Genomic DNA, 17,020 nt, shown 5'->3' with positions numbered 1-17,020 from the left:
TTCCCTTATTTACAATTCATCAATGTATATTAAAGTAACAACGGGAAACCTGAAACCTCAAAATTACAGAATAGATAATATCTAGGGAAAACCAACCCATGTTTTTTTTTGCTAATTAAATTTTAATAGCATCATTATAGCATTATAAATGTCAGCCTCATTTGTACTCTCTCACTTTTTCGACAGGTAAATGTATGTTTTTTTGTTTGTTTTCTAGATCCTCATAGAACGATGTATCTGCTTCTATATACACAAACAGATACAGCAATAAAGCACTAAGATGATGAACTTCCCTATGTTGTTGCTTTCGTTATATTTCTTGCAAGAAAATACGATTGATGCCTTTAAAACATAAAATTACCTCCTTTACCCACGAAATCTGTCCATGTTTTGTAAAACAGAGAAACACTAAGAAATTACACAAGGAAAGAATAAGAAATAGCGCTTCTTCAAGAAAGCCATTTACTACAACTTAAAAATTCGCCCCCCTACCACATTTTTGTTTCCCTTAAAGGCTGACACTGTACAAATGAAATGTGCTGCACGATTTGTATAATGCTAATTTTAAATGGTAATGATATGCTATCATTTCATTATTCACTTTATATAGTAGCAAAGTATATGGATATGTTTTAAAAAAGGACTATGAAACATGTCAGGGAATTTCATGGTGATATAATTCTGTGTATTAGAGTTGAGCCGTGCCATGGGAAAACCAACACAGTGGCTTTGCGACCAGCATTGATCCAGACCAGCCTGCGCATCCGCGCAGTCTGGTCAGGATTCATGCTGTTCACTTTCAAAGCCTATTGGAATTAGAGAAACTGTTAGTGAACAGCATGGATCCTGACCAGACTGCGCGAATGCGCAGGCTGGTCTGGATCCATGCTGGTCGCAAAGCCACTATGTTGGTTTTCTCATAGCACGGCTCAGTTAGTGAGACTACAAGATCCAGTGAGTTAGTTATAGGTGTTATTGTGTCTACTTGCTATAAAGCCTTACAAAAGACATTCTATGTCGACTCTGCCGATTGCCCTACAATACAAGCGGTGTACACATATCATTCATATATATAAGCAAACAAGCAAAACATACTCAAACCAACATTCTCGTAATATATTATGTATAGTTATTTACACCCCAAAATTCAAAAGGGATTGAAGTGTTAGCAATCAAACAAGCACTTGTAACATCTTTAGGTGTGTTTTATATGGTTGTTTATCAATTTGCTTAAAGCATAGTTTCACAACACCTTCAAGACAAAATTTACGACATATTTGGCTATCGATTATCAATTCAGATTACTGTAAAATCATTTAATCTCATGGGCATGAAATTTCGTGGTTTTGACCAAAGTAGGTATTTTGTGGTGATTTAAATAACCTTTACCCTCCTAAATTTTCTAAAACGGATTGGTCCATCATTCAAGCTGGGCAGTACCACTCCCTTTAATTCAAAGATGTGTTCATTGAAAATCTACTGACTGAATAGTGAACAGTGCAGAACCTGCACAGATGTGCAGCCTGATCTTGGTCTGCACTGGCCACAAAGGCAAAATCACATGCCGCCAGCGGGATTATACAAATGGACAAGTATCAATTTGTTGAGATTTGATTCTGATGCAACCTCGAAATCCACAAAAATTTGTCTTCAACATTTATTACTAATTTCACAGTATGTTGTACCTTACTTTCAAATTTAAAAAGAAATAGAAAGTTTTTACAAGTTTTACGTCTAACAATTTCAATTGAAAAACATGTATTTTCTTTATCCAGAAATAATTTTCCATAATCTATCCTTCACTGCGTATATTGTTATATTTCAAATATTTTCAATTCAAAATCAACGGTCTATCAAATTCTACATCATTACACCTTAAGGTTTCGATGGAGGCCTTGAGAAACAAAAATCAAACATCACCAAATCATAGAAAGAAATAGTTGTTTGACATGAAAATTGAACAGCATGTAAAACATGTATATTACTTTACGAAACAAGTGTCAGTATACTGATATAAACATTGAATTCCGGAAAAGGGCTGCCTAAAGGGGCTCCACTTCCGGACAGTTAAACGGCTTTAAAAACTCACCATTTTCAAAGAACTGTTACACATGTTCGTTTTGATGCATTTGCAATAGCGTGCGAGTGGTAAAATTTCGCATAACAAGGTGGAACACAGTTTTCAGCAATTGTTTATCATTATTTCTTTACATATGGCATTCATTTTCAAAGGGAGACAACTGTTCCCGATTATTTTAAGTACAAATGGCATTCATTTTCAAAGGGAAACAACTTTTTTCGATTATTTTAAGTAATCTTTGAGAAAAAGTTGTCTCCCTTTGAAAATGAATGCCATTTGTAAAGAAAAAAAGATAAACAATTGCTGAAAACTATGTTCCACCTTGTTACGTGAAATTTCACCACTCGCACGCTATTGCAAATGCATCAAAATAAACATGTGTAACAGTTCTTTGAAAATGGTGAGTTTTTAAAGGCGTTTAACTGTCCGGAAGTGGAGCCCCTTTAGGCAGCCCTTTTCCGGAATTCAATGTTTATATCACTATACTGACACTTGTTTCGTAAAGTAATATACATGTTTTACATGCTGTTCAATTTTCATGTCAAACAACTCTTTCTTTCTATGATTTGGTGTTGTTTGATTTTTGTTTCTCAAGGCCTCCATCGAAACCTTAAGTTTGAAACTGTTTCTAACCGTAAATTACTTCCAGTTATCAATAAAATGCTTGTTAAATTATTTGCTTCCCGCTGAATTATAGTGATGCAGTAAAATTTTAGGCAAAATTAAGCTGTGTAGTCTTAACATCATATGAAATATTATTTTCAAATAGATTTCATTAGAAACACTCCCTGAAAAACAAGAGCTGTCACAGGAGACAGCGCGCTCGACTATTTCGATGCTGGATAGTGAAACTGGGCACATCTGAGGAAACTAGAGCGGTCACTGTGTGTTTAATGACTCCAATTGTGGATGAAGATATTGAGTCTATGTCAAAAATATCAACTTAAAGTAATAAGAGAGGTAAAGATAAAATGTATCAAAACATTATATAAGTATATCCTAAGCAAAAAGGGGCATAATTCATTAAATATTGGTGCCAGAGTTGTGCCATATGATAAGGGTAATGATGTTGAACAATTGTTTAAGTTTGAATCAGATCCATTCAGTAATAACAGAGATAGAGTGAAAGTGCATAAAACTTTAACCTGAAATTCTAAGTAAAAAGGGGAATAATTCATGAAAAATTGTGCCAGAGTTAAGCATCTTGTGCCATATGATGTGGGTGATGATGCTGAACAAAGAGACAGAGTGAAAGTGCATCAAAACTTTAACCTAAAATTCTATGTAAAAAGGGGGAATAATTCATGAAAATTTGGTGCCAGAGTTATGCACCTTGTGTCATATGGTGTGGGTGATGATGTTGAACAACTATTTTAAGTTTGAATCAAATCCATTCAGTAATAACAGTGGTAGAGTGAAAGTGCACCAAAACCTTAACCTGAAATTCTAAGTAAAAAGGGGAATAATTCATGAAAAATTGTGCCAGAGTTAAGCATCCTGTGTCATATGATGTGGGTGATGATGCTGAACAACTATATTAAGTTTGAATCAAATCCATTCAGTAATAACAGAGGTAGAGTGAAAGTGCACCAAAACTTTAACCTGAAATTCTAAGTAAAAAGGGGGAATAATTCATGAAAAAATGGTGCCAGAGTTATGCACCTTGTGCCATATGATGTGGGTGATGATGTTGAATAACTATTTTAAGTTTAAATCAAATCCATTCAGTAATAACAGAGATAGAGTGAAAGTGCATCAAAACTTTAACCTGAAAATCTAAGTGAAAAGGGGGGATAATTCATGAAATATTGGTTCCAGAGTTATGGCCCTTATGTCAGATGATGTGGATGATGATGAGGAATAAGTATTTCAAGTTTGAATCAAATCCATCAAGTAATTACAGAGATAAGTTGAAACAAGAGGACCATGATGGTCCTGAATCGCTCACCTGTCCCAACATGACCCAGTTTTGAACTGAGTATGACGGCGTTTTTTTTCTATTATTTGACACAGTAACCTAGTTTTTGAGCTCATGTGACCCAGTTTTGAACCTGACCTAGATATCATCAAGATGAACATTAAGACCAACTTTCATAAAGATCCCATGAAAAATATGGCCTCTAGAGAGGTCACAAGGTTTTTTCATTATTTGGCCTACTGACCTAGTTATTGACGGCACGTGACCCAGTTTCAAACTTGACCTAGATATCATCAAGGTGAACATTCTGACCAATTTTCATGAAGATCCATTCAAAAGTATGGCGTCTAGAGAGGTCAGAAGGTTTTTCTATTTTTAGACCTAATGACCTAGTTTTTGACCGCAGCTGACCCAGTTTCGAAATTGATCTAGATATCATCAAGATGAACATTCAGACCAACTTTCATACAGATCCCATGAAAAATATGGCCTCTAGAGAGGTCACAAGGTTTTTCTATTATTTGACCTACTGACCTAGTTTTTGATGGCACATGACCCAGTTTCGAACTTGACCTAGATATCATCAAGGTGAACATTCTGACCAATTTTCATGAAGATCTTGTGAAAAATATGGCGTCTAGAGAGGTCACAAGGTTTTTCTATTTTTAGACCTACTGACCTAGTTTTTAACCACAGTTGACCCAGTTTCGAACTTGGCCTAGATATCATCAAGATGAACATTCAGACCAACCTTCATACAGTTCCCATGAAAAATATGGCCTCTAGAGAGGTCACAAGGTTTTTTTATTATTTGACCTACTGACCTAGTTACTGATGGCACGTACCTCAGTTCTGAACTTGACCTAGATATCATCAAGGTGAACATTCTGACCAACTTTCATGAAGATCCATTCAAAAGTATGACCTCTAGAGCGGTCACAAGGTTTTTCTATTTTTAGACCTAATGACCTAGTTTTTGACCGCAGCTGACCCAGTTTCGAACTTGATCTAGATATCATCAAGATGAACACTCAGACCAATATTCATACAGATCCCATAAAAAATATGGCCTCTAGAGAGGTCACAAGGTTTTTCTATTATTTGACCTACTGACCTAGTTTTTGATGGCACGTGACCCAGTTTCGAACTTGACCTAGATATCATCAAGGTGAACATTCTGACCAATTTTCATGAAGATCTTGTGAAAAAAATGGCCTCTAGAGAGGTCACAAGGTTTTTCTATTTTTAGACCTACTGACCTAGTTTTTGACCGCACGTGACCCAGTTTCGAACTTAGCCTAGATATCATCAAGATGAACATTCTGACCAACTTTCATAAAGATCCCATGAAAAATGTGACCTCTAGAGAGGTCACAAGCAAAAAGTTTACGCACGGACGCACGCACGCACGGACGCACGCACGCACGGACGGACGACGGACGCTGCGCGATCACAAAAGCTCACACTGTCACTTCGTGACATGTGAGCTAAAAAGAGAAAGTGTAAAAAAAACTTTAACCAAGGTGGGGACGCGGAAAGACGCCGACGCCGACACCAACGCTGGGGCGAGTAGGATAGCTCTCCTTATACTTCATATAGTCGAGCTAAAAATACGGAAAGCAGTGGTAACTGTTGGTCGGGCTACCAGAAACATGACTTAGCCTACTTTTTTTACAAAACCTTAATAATTTTCTGCACTTGACAGAAGTCAATCTTAAAATGCAGTCTTTTAGCAATATATATTTTTATACTGTGAAATCTTTAATTTATAATAGGGGAGGGGGAGGGGAGACTTTGGGGTTGCCTTAATCTGTGAAATTTTATTCCAGTTCCTTTCGTACCTTGTATAAAATCCACAAATCTTTGACCATGAAATAGAATTTCTGCAGAAACCATAAAAATTCAAGTCCAAGAAATTGAATGATTTTACAGTTGTACATAAAACGGAATAGCATAACCTGCATTAACCGTAAGATTTCAACATTCCTGCATTACAAACCAACATCAGGCATCTTTAGGTAATAAAGATTAGTGTTCACAACATGCTATTATAATAATTATATATATATTTATTACATGGTTTGTGTTAATTTTATGCAGTCATCAATATATCAATAGTTAAAGATCTTCCACTATGTCATGTATGTTCGTCCTTAATACCCCAAGATACAAATTAACTCTTATTAATTGAAAATGTTGTGTCACAAAGTCTGTTAGTCTGTGTTCAGACCCCACGTTTTGTTCAGAGGAGATAACTCATGAGGCTCTTCAAAGTTTGTATAATTATGTCCCTTTTCTTCTCGAAACATAGATTAGATGGGTCTGATCTGAATATATATTCAAATAACAAATGGAAAAAATTTAGAAAAGCCAGACGAAAAGTCTGTTGGCGTAACAAAGTAACTGGCTCTATGATGGGTAAGCGGCAAAAAGTAGCACAATTCTTTCAACCCTGCAAGGAAGTCCACGCCTTAATGCTTTTATAACCCAATAACTCCATGCTAGGATCACAAAAAAAACCTTGTTGCATAAAAAATAGATCTTGAAAAAAAAAGATTTTAGTCATAATTACAGTCAATTTCTAAGAAAAAACAAGAATTTGTTTCAAATTCAGATTCATCTATTGTGGTAAGTGCATATTTGAGTAAAATTTCAGGATTCAAATTCTGAGAATGCCCATTTTGCGCATCCATTCTAAATGAAAACTGTATGTTTAATTATGTGGATTTATGCAACCATGAAATCCATGAACATTAAAGGCACTGGCCTCCAGATCCAACAACCACAAAAATAAATAGAAAATTTAGGTATCAGGAAATCAATGCTATATTTTCAAGAAACCTTTGAAACATAATTACTGACACACTATATGTTACAGAAACACATTTCATGAGAATTAGTTGTTTTACTAATTTTTACACTGAAAATTGAAAAGTGTTTGTAATGCTTTATGTAAATCCTTACTTGAGGTAAACTGCCCTAATTATAAATATCTATAGCTATAATTAAAGCGATGTATACATATATTCCTCCATGGTGGTACTGGTAAGGACGGCTGAAAAGTTTTACTGCCGCTGCGGCTCGGGTTCGATTCCAGATATGGGTTGTTTTTTTTTCTTCTTGAAATGGCATTTTTAAGATAGTTTAGAAACAAGAACTCATATTCAAATGCTCATAATATGATTAAACTTCAATTTTAAAGAAAGGTCAAAATCTGGAGGTCAGTGCCTTTAAGTCCGTAAAATGATCATGTCTATTTCAGAACAATTTTCTCCATGATCTAAGTACACTAAAGGATAACAAATTTCATTATAAAGTTGGCTGCCTCTGTATCCAAGACAATTGCAATAACTCCTTGTATTGATTCGTAATAACAAACTCGCTATCAAATATTCCTACACTTAACCAGACAGTAAACAAAGTGTTCTTTACGATAAAGTCAATCAAAATTCTGCTTCTAGGAGGAGTAAATTTTATTTTTTTATTTTTAAATATCTTTGTATATAGTTATAACAGAATAAAACATGTCCTTGCCTATAAACTCCCAAAGATTTTAGGGTTGACTTTTTGTTCATTTAGGAAATTCATGGATTATATAAGTAATCTTAATTTCGTTTCTTTTTTCTTGTGTGTGGTGTAGTGGGTGGGGTACTACATAACAGAATAATCGTCATAAAAATCTAAAGGCATCAGAAATTGACTGCAATATGAACCAAGTTTAACATATTATATGATCTCACACCAAGCTAATTGTTGTATAGCAGACTGGTTATTAAGTTACAGCAGTGAATTTTTTGTTACCTTTCGTGAAATCTACCAATGCACATGTAAGAAGCGTCAAATGCATTAAAAACAAATAATTTCCATGAGGTTATAGACCCTTAATACATATTTTACAGTAAAATATAGCATATTTCTGCTGCTTCTATGCGAGTTTGTAATTCTCTTTTTATAATGTTGTGTCTTTGTTAAATCCATGTTAAATAGGGTCCTATTTCTTTCCCTTTTTCTAAATTTTTACTGTATTATGGGTCTATAATTGCCTTAGCAGAACAATGTGCATTAAAGCACATATACAGCATGGGTTAAAGTACCTTGCAACAAAGCTTCTCATGATAAAGCTTAATAAACCATATCATCTTGTCAACATTTTATTAAACTGTTACCAAGGAACCAAGAAATCGCTTTTGCTACTTAATAAAAATTTGTGAATTTAATTTCAAACCAGTTTATAACTGTTGCCCCACCCACACCTGCTAATCATACTGGATCAGCATATTTCCCCTTCATATTTTTCCCCAAATCCCAAACTTTCCAATTTTTCTATAGAACTCATACCATCGCCTAAAACAGAAAAAAAGTCCTACTGCTACTATTAACCCTCATCCTGCTAAATTTCTATAATGAATTTCTCCATCTTTCAATTTGGACAGTACCATTAACTGTTAAAAGTGATGCATACCAAAAAGATACAGACTGAATGGTGAACAGTGCAGGTCATGATCAGACTGCACAGATGTGCAGGCTGATCTGGGATCTGCACTGGTCGCAAAGGCAAAATCAATCATGTCCAGCACTTTGTTTTGGATAATGCTAACTAGTTTCATTTCTTTAATACATTTTCATTTCTTAGTTCCTTGATAACAAAATTATTGTGAAAACTTTGAAATAGCTTGACAGCATTTTTAAAACTGCTTGCAATTAAGCTTATATGTTTATCAACCAAATTAAAGAAGGTATCCTGTAAAACAAGATATTTTTGTGAGACTGAAATTTGCTTTATTTAGAGTTGGATATACGGCTAACTTACAGCAACATTTAAAAGAAAAGAATAACACTTATGACAGTATTTTTTTTTTAAATGGGACAGTCAGCAAATATGGCGAAAATAAATCCCTCACAAAAATTTCTGATTTTACAGTATCGTGAACAATTGTGCAAAAATTACTTTATTGCAGTAAAGAAAAGCTTAAAGACAATAAAACTAGAAAAAACAAATTTGGACATCACAGTGATGGTGTTATAGTTGCGACCGCGTAAAAATATTCACCTTTGTACTGCGTGTTGATCTCGGGTCCAGGTATGTGCGTAATTTTGTGAGGTAGACATCTGGTGGATCTTTAACATGGACACGTTCCTGGAAATACAATATATTTAAGAATATTACTTTTAGAAAATATTTAGAAGAAGTACACGTAACAATTCTACAGACCCAACTTCGGTGAAGATCAGTTGAGTCATTTTTGAGAAGCTGTTGTTTAAAGATCTATTTCTACTTTTAATTTTTTTGAGCATGTAGTGGTTTGCAGCCATCAGAGTATTCAGACCCTATGATTTTTTCATAGGAGGAAACTCTTGTGTTTTTTTTCTTCAAAATTTGTAAAATAAAGCACCTTTTCTTATCAAAGCATAGAAAAGTAATCAAAGCTGACAAGGAAAACGAATAGAACTTCAGAAAATTTAAAAAGAACATCTTGTCAGTTGTCAGACCATCATTTAACCTTTATAGCCTGCTAAATTTCTAAAATGGACTCATCCATCATTCAATTTGGGCAGTACCATTTATTATTCGAAGGGGTGTTCGCTGAAAATTTACCGACTGAATAGCGAACAGTGCAGACCATGATCAGACTGCACTGGTCGCAAAGGCAGTATCACTTCAATCCTTTAAAAGGGCTTTAGACGTACCTAAAAATGCAAACGTTACCAGTAATTCTTTACTTGGCTCCAGACTTTTTCTTTCTCATTTTTCAAAATATACAACTGAGGAAAGTACAGAAAGTACAGGTTGCAATGCAGGTAAAATCTTCTTTAAAGTAACCTTTGTCACTGACATTCTATATGCACACAGATGTGCATCATAAATTTCACTAAGTATGTAACAAATATGCAATAAAATGCATGTTTTAAGAGTAGTACACCTATATCATGTGAATTTTGTAACCTACTTTACAATAAGCCAACAATTTTGTTAAATATTTCAGATTCTTTGCAATGAAGAAGTATACCATAAGGGAGACAATTCATATTCAACTGATTACACTTCAGGGGGTGAGGGTGGGGGAATATACATCTGCTTCTACTTTTGCTGGTGTCACGGGAAAGTGGGGGGTGCACTTTTTAAAAGGGGAGGTAACTTTATACTGTCATGTTCATCTGCATGAAATGGTAAACAGTTCACAGTCTACCATTATACTAATAAGCTTTGATAATGTGGCAGTTGAGTCCAATAAGTCCAGGGGTGTTCAAAGATAATCCGTCAAAGATCTATTGTAAAGCAATTACTGGATTTACCTGTACTGGAAAATAAACAGTGTCGATTGTATTGAGGTCAACTGCCACATTATCATCATCTTCATGTCACCAATGAAGTTGATTTTTGTCCACAAAACTGAGTCACTCTCACACTGTGTGTCATACAAATCCGGATACTCGGAAATGAAACTTCAATCAAATATCACTTTAATTCCCATCATTTCTCAATTCAAAAGTCTTGTAACAATTTCGCCATTCGTCTAATATATATCACATTTCAATTCAACTTACTGAACTCTCAAATTGGTTGTTAAAAAAATCTAGGCTGGTTAAAAGAAAATTAAAATGCAATTTGTAAACAAGAGGAATACAGTGGTTGTTGTAGCTGTGGTTTACCAAGTGAATCACCAGAAACTTAAATATCAGCTGAACAAACAGTTTAATGTATGAGCACTGAATAAATCATTTTAAATGTACACTTTTCTTTTGATAGTATTATGGAACACAAAATAATAACCAAACAAAAATACCCTGAATATTTGGCAGCGTTTTCAGTTTTTCACTACTTTTCACGTTTATTCATAAGGGCCTGAAAATAGCTTAAAACATATCACTGATGGGACATGAATGGACTTAAGACTGAAGTTTCACTCAATTTAGTTAAGTATAAACACTGACCATATCAGTAGAACTGGACTGCGCCCAAGTTTTTACTACCCAATCAAGGTCATGCCATACAGTTAAACAAATCAGACTAAAAACCTTATACATAGAAAAATCACTTTATATGGTAAACAGTTAAACGAAAATCAACACATGTTTTTCGCATGCTGTGCCTGCAGAATGTGCTCCATCATCATTCTAGAGAGTTAAAGGTAAAACAGTATTTCAAAAATCTGAAAGCCTTAAATGACTTATTCTAAGAAAAGGGTAAAAAGATACATAAATATCCTCCTAAAATTGAAACAGATTCTCCAAGTCAAACTTGACAGGTCATGATGACACCAGAAGCAAAATTTCCTATGAAAAGCCTTAATTCAGTGTTATGAGCCTAAACAACTTAAAATAATACAGAAAGAAGTCATTTCTATTGATCTTTTCAAATTCAAACACAGAAAACACAACAGTGATCTCTCAAGAGTAAAGCAACTTGCTTTGAATCAACCATTATATTACTTCAAATGGATCCCTTGAAAACACCAGAATCTTGATGAAATAATATTTCAAGCTGTAGCAACTGTTAACTTGCCCCTCTCTTGAAAATTTGAAATAATCTCAAATATACATCTGGTTATAATCAAAAATAGGTACCAGCATTGACCTTTCATGGTTAATCAAGTAATACATGAAAGTACAAAACGCAACATGGCAAGATAAATTTCAATTCATTGTACCCAAACTTTTCAAGTCAACACTGGCCTTACATTTTATTGATATTTTTTTCTTTGCAACTTAGCACTCAGGGAGTTGTACAGAAGCAGAATTAACAATTTGAAAATAACTGGAAAACAGACAATTTAAGTGACAAGGTGCTCTTAGTAGCTGTGAAAGCAACTCCCATCCCCAGTGCCCATCAGCAAACATGTGCTCCATTATCCCAAAACAGACAGATTTTATATGTTTTAGTCTAAAATCAATCATACTCCAATTTTCTGAGAGAAACAAAAAACTTTCTCTAACTCCTTACAATATATATCCCCTTTTAATTTTCAGTCAACAGGCTAATTTATCAATGGATGAATTTTACAAGCAGTAGTACAAGCTTTCTATAGAACATTACCTGAGTTAATTACTCTACAGGTTCACCCCACAGAAGCAGCTGGTGCTACTTGTTTCACACCTGGGCGTAATTTTAGACATTGTTAATAACAACAGTTAGTCCGGATACAACTAGTAAACTAGTCTACCGGAGTAAGGAAAACATGTCAGGAGATGATTGAACCGACAGTAAACCATTCTTAATTACTCATTCTTTCTATTCATTCACAATGAACAACTGCCTGTAATTAACAGGTTCAACAGAATTCACAATGCACATGCAGGCGCTATGATTGATTTCTGGTACTGTTCTATGTGACCTCAGGCTTGTAGCATAGTTACTGGTAGCTCTGCTCAACTGTCTGTGACCAAACGCTTGCATGTCACTTAGCATGCAGTGTGTTCCCAAACCGTCCATTTCACCTAGCCTGTGTATGTTTCTTGATTAATTTTTTTTTTGCAAATCATAAAAGTTAATTTTTAATCAATCGAATCAGGCCAACCTTAAAGAAAGTTAGATCTCCATATATATATATGAAAAAAATCTTTAAAGAAAAGACAGGGTTTTATTGTGTGTATGTTCCGGTTTAACGGCTTTTTCAACAATTTTTCAGTAGACAGAGTTGTATTAAACCGGTAATAAATCATGACTAAATTGACCCATATGTGATGCAAACCAACAACATTCAGATTGAGTGGCTGACATCTTATTACTTACAACAATACTGTATCAACCTTTTCCACACATATGCTTTAAAGCTACTCGCCCACAGTTTGGATGAAATTATTTAACATGTTCATTTCCACCATGTTTAAAAATTGGCATAGAATGTAAATTATATGACAATGAAAAATGATGAAGTGGGTGAAAATAAGTCAGATATTGGTAAAAATTCAGGAAGAATGCAAATTTACTACATTATTTCAAAAGGGTTGCAACAGTTTACTACCTTCTGCAGCATATTTTTGGTCATTTAATACAAGAGTACCTTGCAAAAATCTTATGTCAATAAGTTCGTACCACTAGTCATTTTCAGAGTAAACACTTTTTATAGATTTTTTAGAGAAACCATTTTCATCAAAAACGTGTGGGTTAGTCCCTTTAAAACTTGATTACTGTAATTTTTTTATACGAGAAGATTTAGGTGTTTCCTATTTTCCCAGATAAATAAACCAACAGCAAAGGTTATGTCATATTCAACTTCCTACAGAAATCTGTGGGAAGTCTCTCACAAACAAAGTGAAACCACTTGATGCAAAATGATAAAATTGGTTAAGTTTACAAACCACTACTCAATTTAGGACAAACTTCCCAGCTTTTCAACAAAACTTACAGATAGCAGCATATATTGTGTATATGATTCTTGTTCTGCCAGATTAAATGAAGCTTAACATCAAGTTATGCAGCAAAAAATTCAAAATCTTCAAGAACAAAATATTGCAATTTCTACTTGCAAAAAAAAAAAGGCAAATAATGAAAAGGCATAACAGGAGAAACACTGACTGAAGCCTGCAGCAAAACTGAAGAAAAAATATCCCTAGAGAAGTTTTTTTTTTATACATTAAGGCTGGCATTGAACAGACATGTGCTCAATTAGGAAATGAAACTCATGTCCCTAGGGTATTCTTCTTCTGAAATACACTGCAATTCAAAAGTTTTTAAACACTATCATAAACAAACATTTTAAAAAGGTGTGAATGCACATCCCATAAAATATAAATCTGCTCTTCCACAGGGCTCAAGTACAGGCGTTTATGTTTTTCTGAAAGGTCATTATGATGCTTTTATAGCTTTTATGGAAGAAAAAAACTAGTTAATTTAAAAGCATTATTTCAGAAACAAGCTGACATCTGGACAGAGATACCCACATTCCACATGTATGTCAGCTTTGCAGAGAGGCAATGAAAGACTTGCAAACTCCACACCCAAGAATGAAAGAGGCAAGAACTTAAAGAATTTTTATTGACCTTACCCTCTTGACAAAGAGAGCTTATAATTATTAAAAACATACAAGATTGTAAAAAGCACATTTTTTTGCCTGACCATTACCTGTAAGACCTAAGAAGAGAAAGTCAATGACAGAGTCTTCACTATTTGAAGCCCTTCTACTAAATTCTAGCTTAGAAAAACTTTAGCAAAATTATCTTAGTTGACAAAGGGGGATAATTTAGCCAACATGTAAACCAGATCTCGAGTTATGAAACTTTGCCTATGATGCCAATGACATGTGAAAAATCTGGGAAAAAAGGACAAAATAAGCTGACATGGTAAACTTTGTTAAAAAGAGCATCATTTAACCAAAGTACAAGCTAGAGTTATGTAACTTGCCCTCTGAGACCACCTTATGTGGCTGAAGACATGGGTGAAGTCTGAACACATTGAGCCAAGTAGCTTTTGAGAAACCTACTTACGTGCAGATTTTTAAATCAAACATTTTACCGGTAAGTAAAAAGGGGCATCACTTAAATAAAATAAAAGCTAGAGTTATGTTACTTGTCTTGCTAGATCATCTCATCATTCAGGATGTATGTGTGAAGTTTGAAAGCAATTTATCTAGTAGTTTTAGAGAACCTGCCTACATGCAAGTCTTTGATGTGGACACTGATGCCGACGCCGATGAAGGCTTTAGGTGACAACAAAAGCTCTACTAACTGAAAAGATTCATATTGTTTAACCCTTACCCTGATATTTCTATAAAGAACTTGTCTGCATCTTCCAATTTGGATAGCACCATTAACTATTAAAAGGGGTGCTTACCAACAAGATACTGGCTGAATAGCGAACAGTGCAGACCATGATCAGCCTGCACCGATGCACTGGTCACAAAGGCAGAATCACTTGTTGCCAGCAGGCTAAGAGTTAACTCAAAATCCCGGATGTAGATAAATTCTTTGCTTCTTCTCAAATTGCAGACAATATTTTCAGTAACAGCAATGTTTATAATCATGCAATCAATTTATTACAATAACTTATATACAACTATACAGATGCAAAATACTGAAAGTTTTCTATTGATAGAGCTGCAGCTGTAGCATATAGATATCAATCAACTTTCTCAAGGGCACTGAGACTGTTCTTACATAACTGAATATTAATACAACACAAGTATGAAATGTACAAACAAGTTAATGAGACAGGCTTGTTTCCTGTTAGAAGTTAATAAATGAAAATAAGCAAACTGCAAATCGAGGGCTTAGAGCGAAACTGGTCTATCTGTATATAGAAATAGAAGCAGATAGACCAGTTTCGCTCTAAGCCCTCGAAATGCTTCTTTGCTATAGGCATCACTGAAAGGTTTCAGATCTGTTGTGGGTGCTAATTTCTATAGTATGGAGAAATCAAGGACAAGACAGGCTCAGAGGAATTCAAAAGTATACTGCAAAGTAAATTAATTTGATTCACATCAAATTTTGTAGTTTTGTCGAAAAAAAAAAAAGACTTTCATGTGGACGTGAATTTGTAGATTTTAATTTCAGGGACTGATGTAATCATGAAATCCATGAAAATTATGAATGAGTCCCCCTAAAATACTATTGATTTCACAGTAATTGGGACCTGTTAAACAATCCTGAACTTTAACAAGACTTGTGGCAATTACAAACACTAATATCTCACACTTCCATACAGCTGACCTAACCCTTACCATGCTGAACACGATTGATTCTGCCTTTGAGACCAGTGTAGCTCACATCCATGCAGTCTGTTCAAGATCTGCACTGTTCGCCATTCAGTCAGTTTACCTTTTTGGTAAGCACATTAACAGTTAATGGTACTGTCCAAATTGAAAGACAGACAAGTATATTATAGAAATTTAGCAGGGTAAGGGTTAACCCTTTCCTTCACTTGTGACACCAGTAGTCACCCTTAGAAATTGAAGCTAACCAGTGTATTGGATTTATGCCACTGTGTGCCAGATTTCAGACTCATTTATACTAAGATATATGCACAGAAGCAGTCCACAATTGCAATTCCATAGCAATTCCCACATACTGATAACTCTTCTGAATACATTACAGCATTTCATCAACAGGACAGACAATCTCATGAATTCATAAATCAAGTATATAGTTCATACAAGCAAAAAAAAGCTGAATCTTTATCCTTAAAACAAAGGTACATTGAGAAATTCCTCTGATAAAATAGTTTATCTGCCAGTTTTCAGTTTTATTACAGAAAGAATGAGTACATAAAGAAGGTAGTATACCCAGTTGGAATTTCTAATTGTTGTGGGCAATAACTGAGATAATATGTAGGTGTTAATGCTGCTTTGTTTTTAACCCGATACCTCAAAGATAAGGCTGTAATTTCCTCGGCTATTGACCTCCCCTAAGTTTTTTTATGGTTTTGTAAACACCAACTTTATATGCTTGTTTTGGTGGAATTTGTGTATACTTCAGCCACATAACCAAACAAGTTTAGATAAAAGGGTACTTTACCTCCAATTTATCTTCCCCACCTGATCTCAGGCCTATTGGGTAAGTTTTGCAGTTTTCTAAGTTCACATATTTACACTGCATTACACTGGCTGCAACAAACTTTTAAGGGTGGTGACAACATATCACTGCCTGTGCCTTCATTTGCCCAAATACGACTACAATTAACCCAGAACTTCTTAAGTGCCAGCTCCTTAAATTTTTGCTTTCGTTTATCTCTTTCACCAACAGATAGAATTCTGCTGGCATTTTCAGAAATAACTTCTTCACTTCAGAATGTCATACCATCAACAATGGGTGTTAAAATACAAAATACACCCTTGATATCATCCACTGTCACATATTTAGAAGCATTTAGCAGGGAAGTTTCCAAAGAAGTGCTATTTCTTTATGATTCTTTCGAAATTGGTATCATGTTTATGGTCCACTTGACTGGATAAGGAATAAAACTTTACCCTGCTAAATTTCTAAAATGGACTGGTCCATCATTCAATTTGGGTAGTATCACTTATTATTCAAAGGGGTGTTCACTGAAAATTTACTGACTGAATAGCGAACAGTGCAGACCATGATCA

At 34.7% G+C, this 17,020-nt stretch overlaps 1 protein-coding gene across 3 annotated transcripts in view; it reads right to left on the bottom strand.

Annotated features, from left to right (window-relative positions):
- The window catches only part of LOC123531387 (formin-like protein), a 75,725-nt gene that overhangs the window by 44,220 nt on the left and 14,485 nt on the right, over nucleotides 1-17,020 (bottom strand). For 2 of the 3 annotated variants that reach the window (XM_053517226.1, XM_053517227.1), the window contains exon 3: nucleotides 9,049-9,135. In XM_053517226.1, the coding sequence (XP_053373201.1) occupies nucleotides 9,049-9,135 (87 nt within the window). Of the gene's footprint in view, nucleotides 1-1,002; nucleotides 1,036-9,048; nucleotides 9,136-17,020 lie in introns of all 3 variants that reach the window. The other variant, XM_053517225.1, reaches the window with a different exon arrangement.

Source organism: Mercenaria mercenaria, chromosome 11 (genome assembly GCF_021730395.1).
Source record: "Mercenaria mercenaria strain notata chromosome 11, MADL_Memer_1, whole genome shotgun sequence".
NCBI classification, from domain to species: domain Eukaryota; kingdom Metazoa; phylum Mollusca; class Bivalvia; order Venerida; family Veneridae; genus Mercenaria; species Mercenaria mercenaria.
Note: the sequence above shows the minus strand (reverse complement) of the source record. Positions and strands in the feature narration are given on the sequence as shown.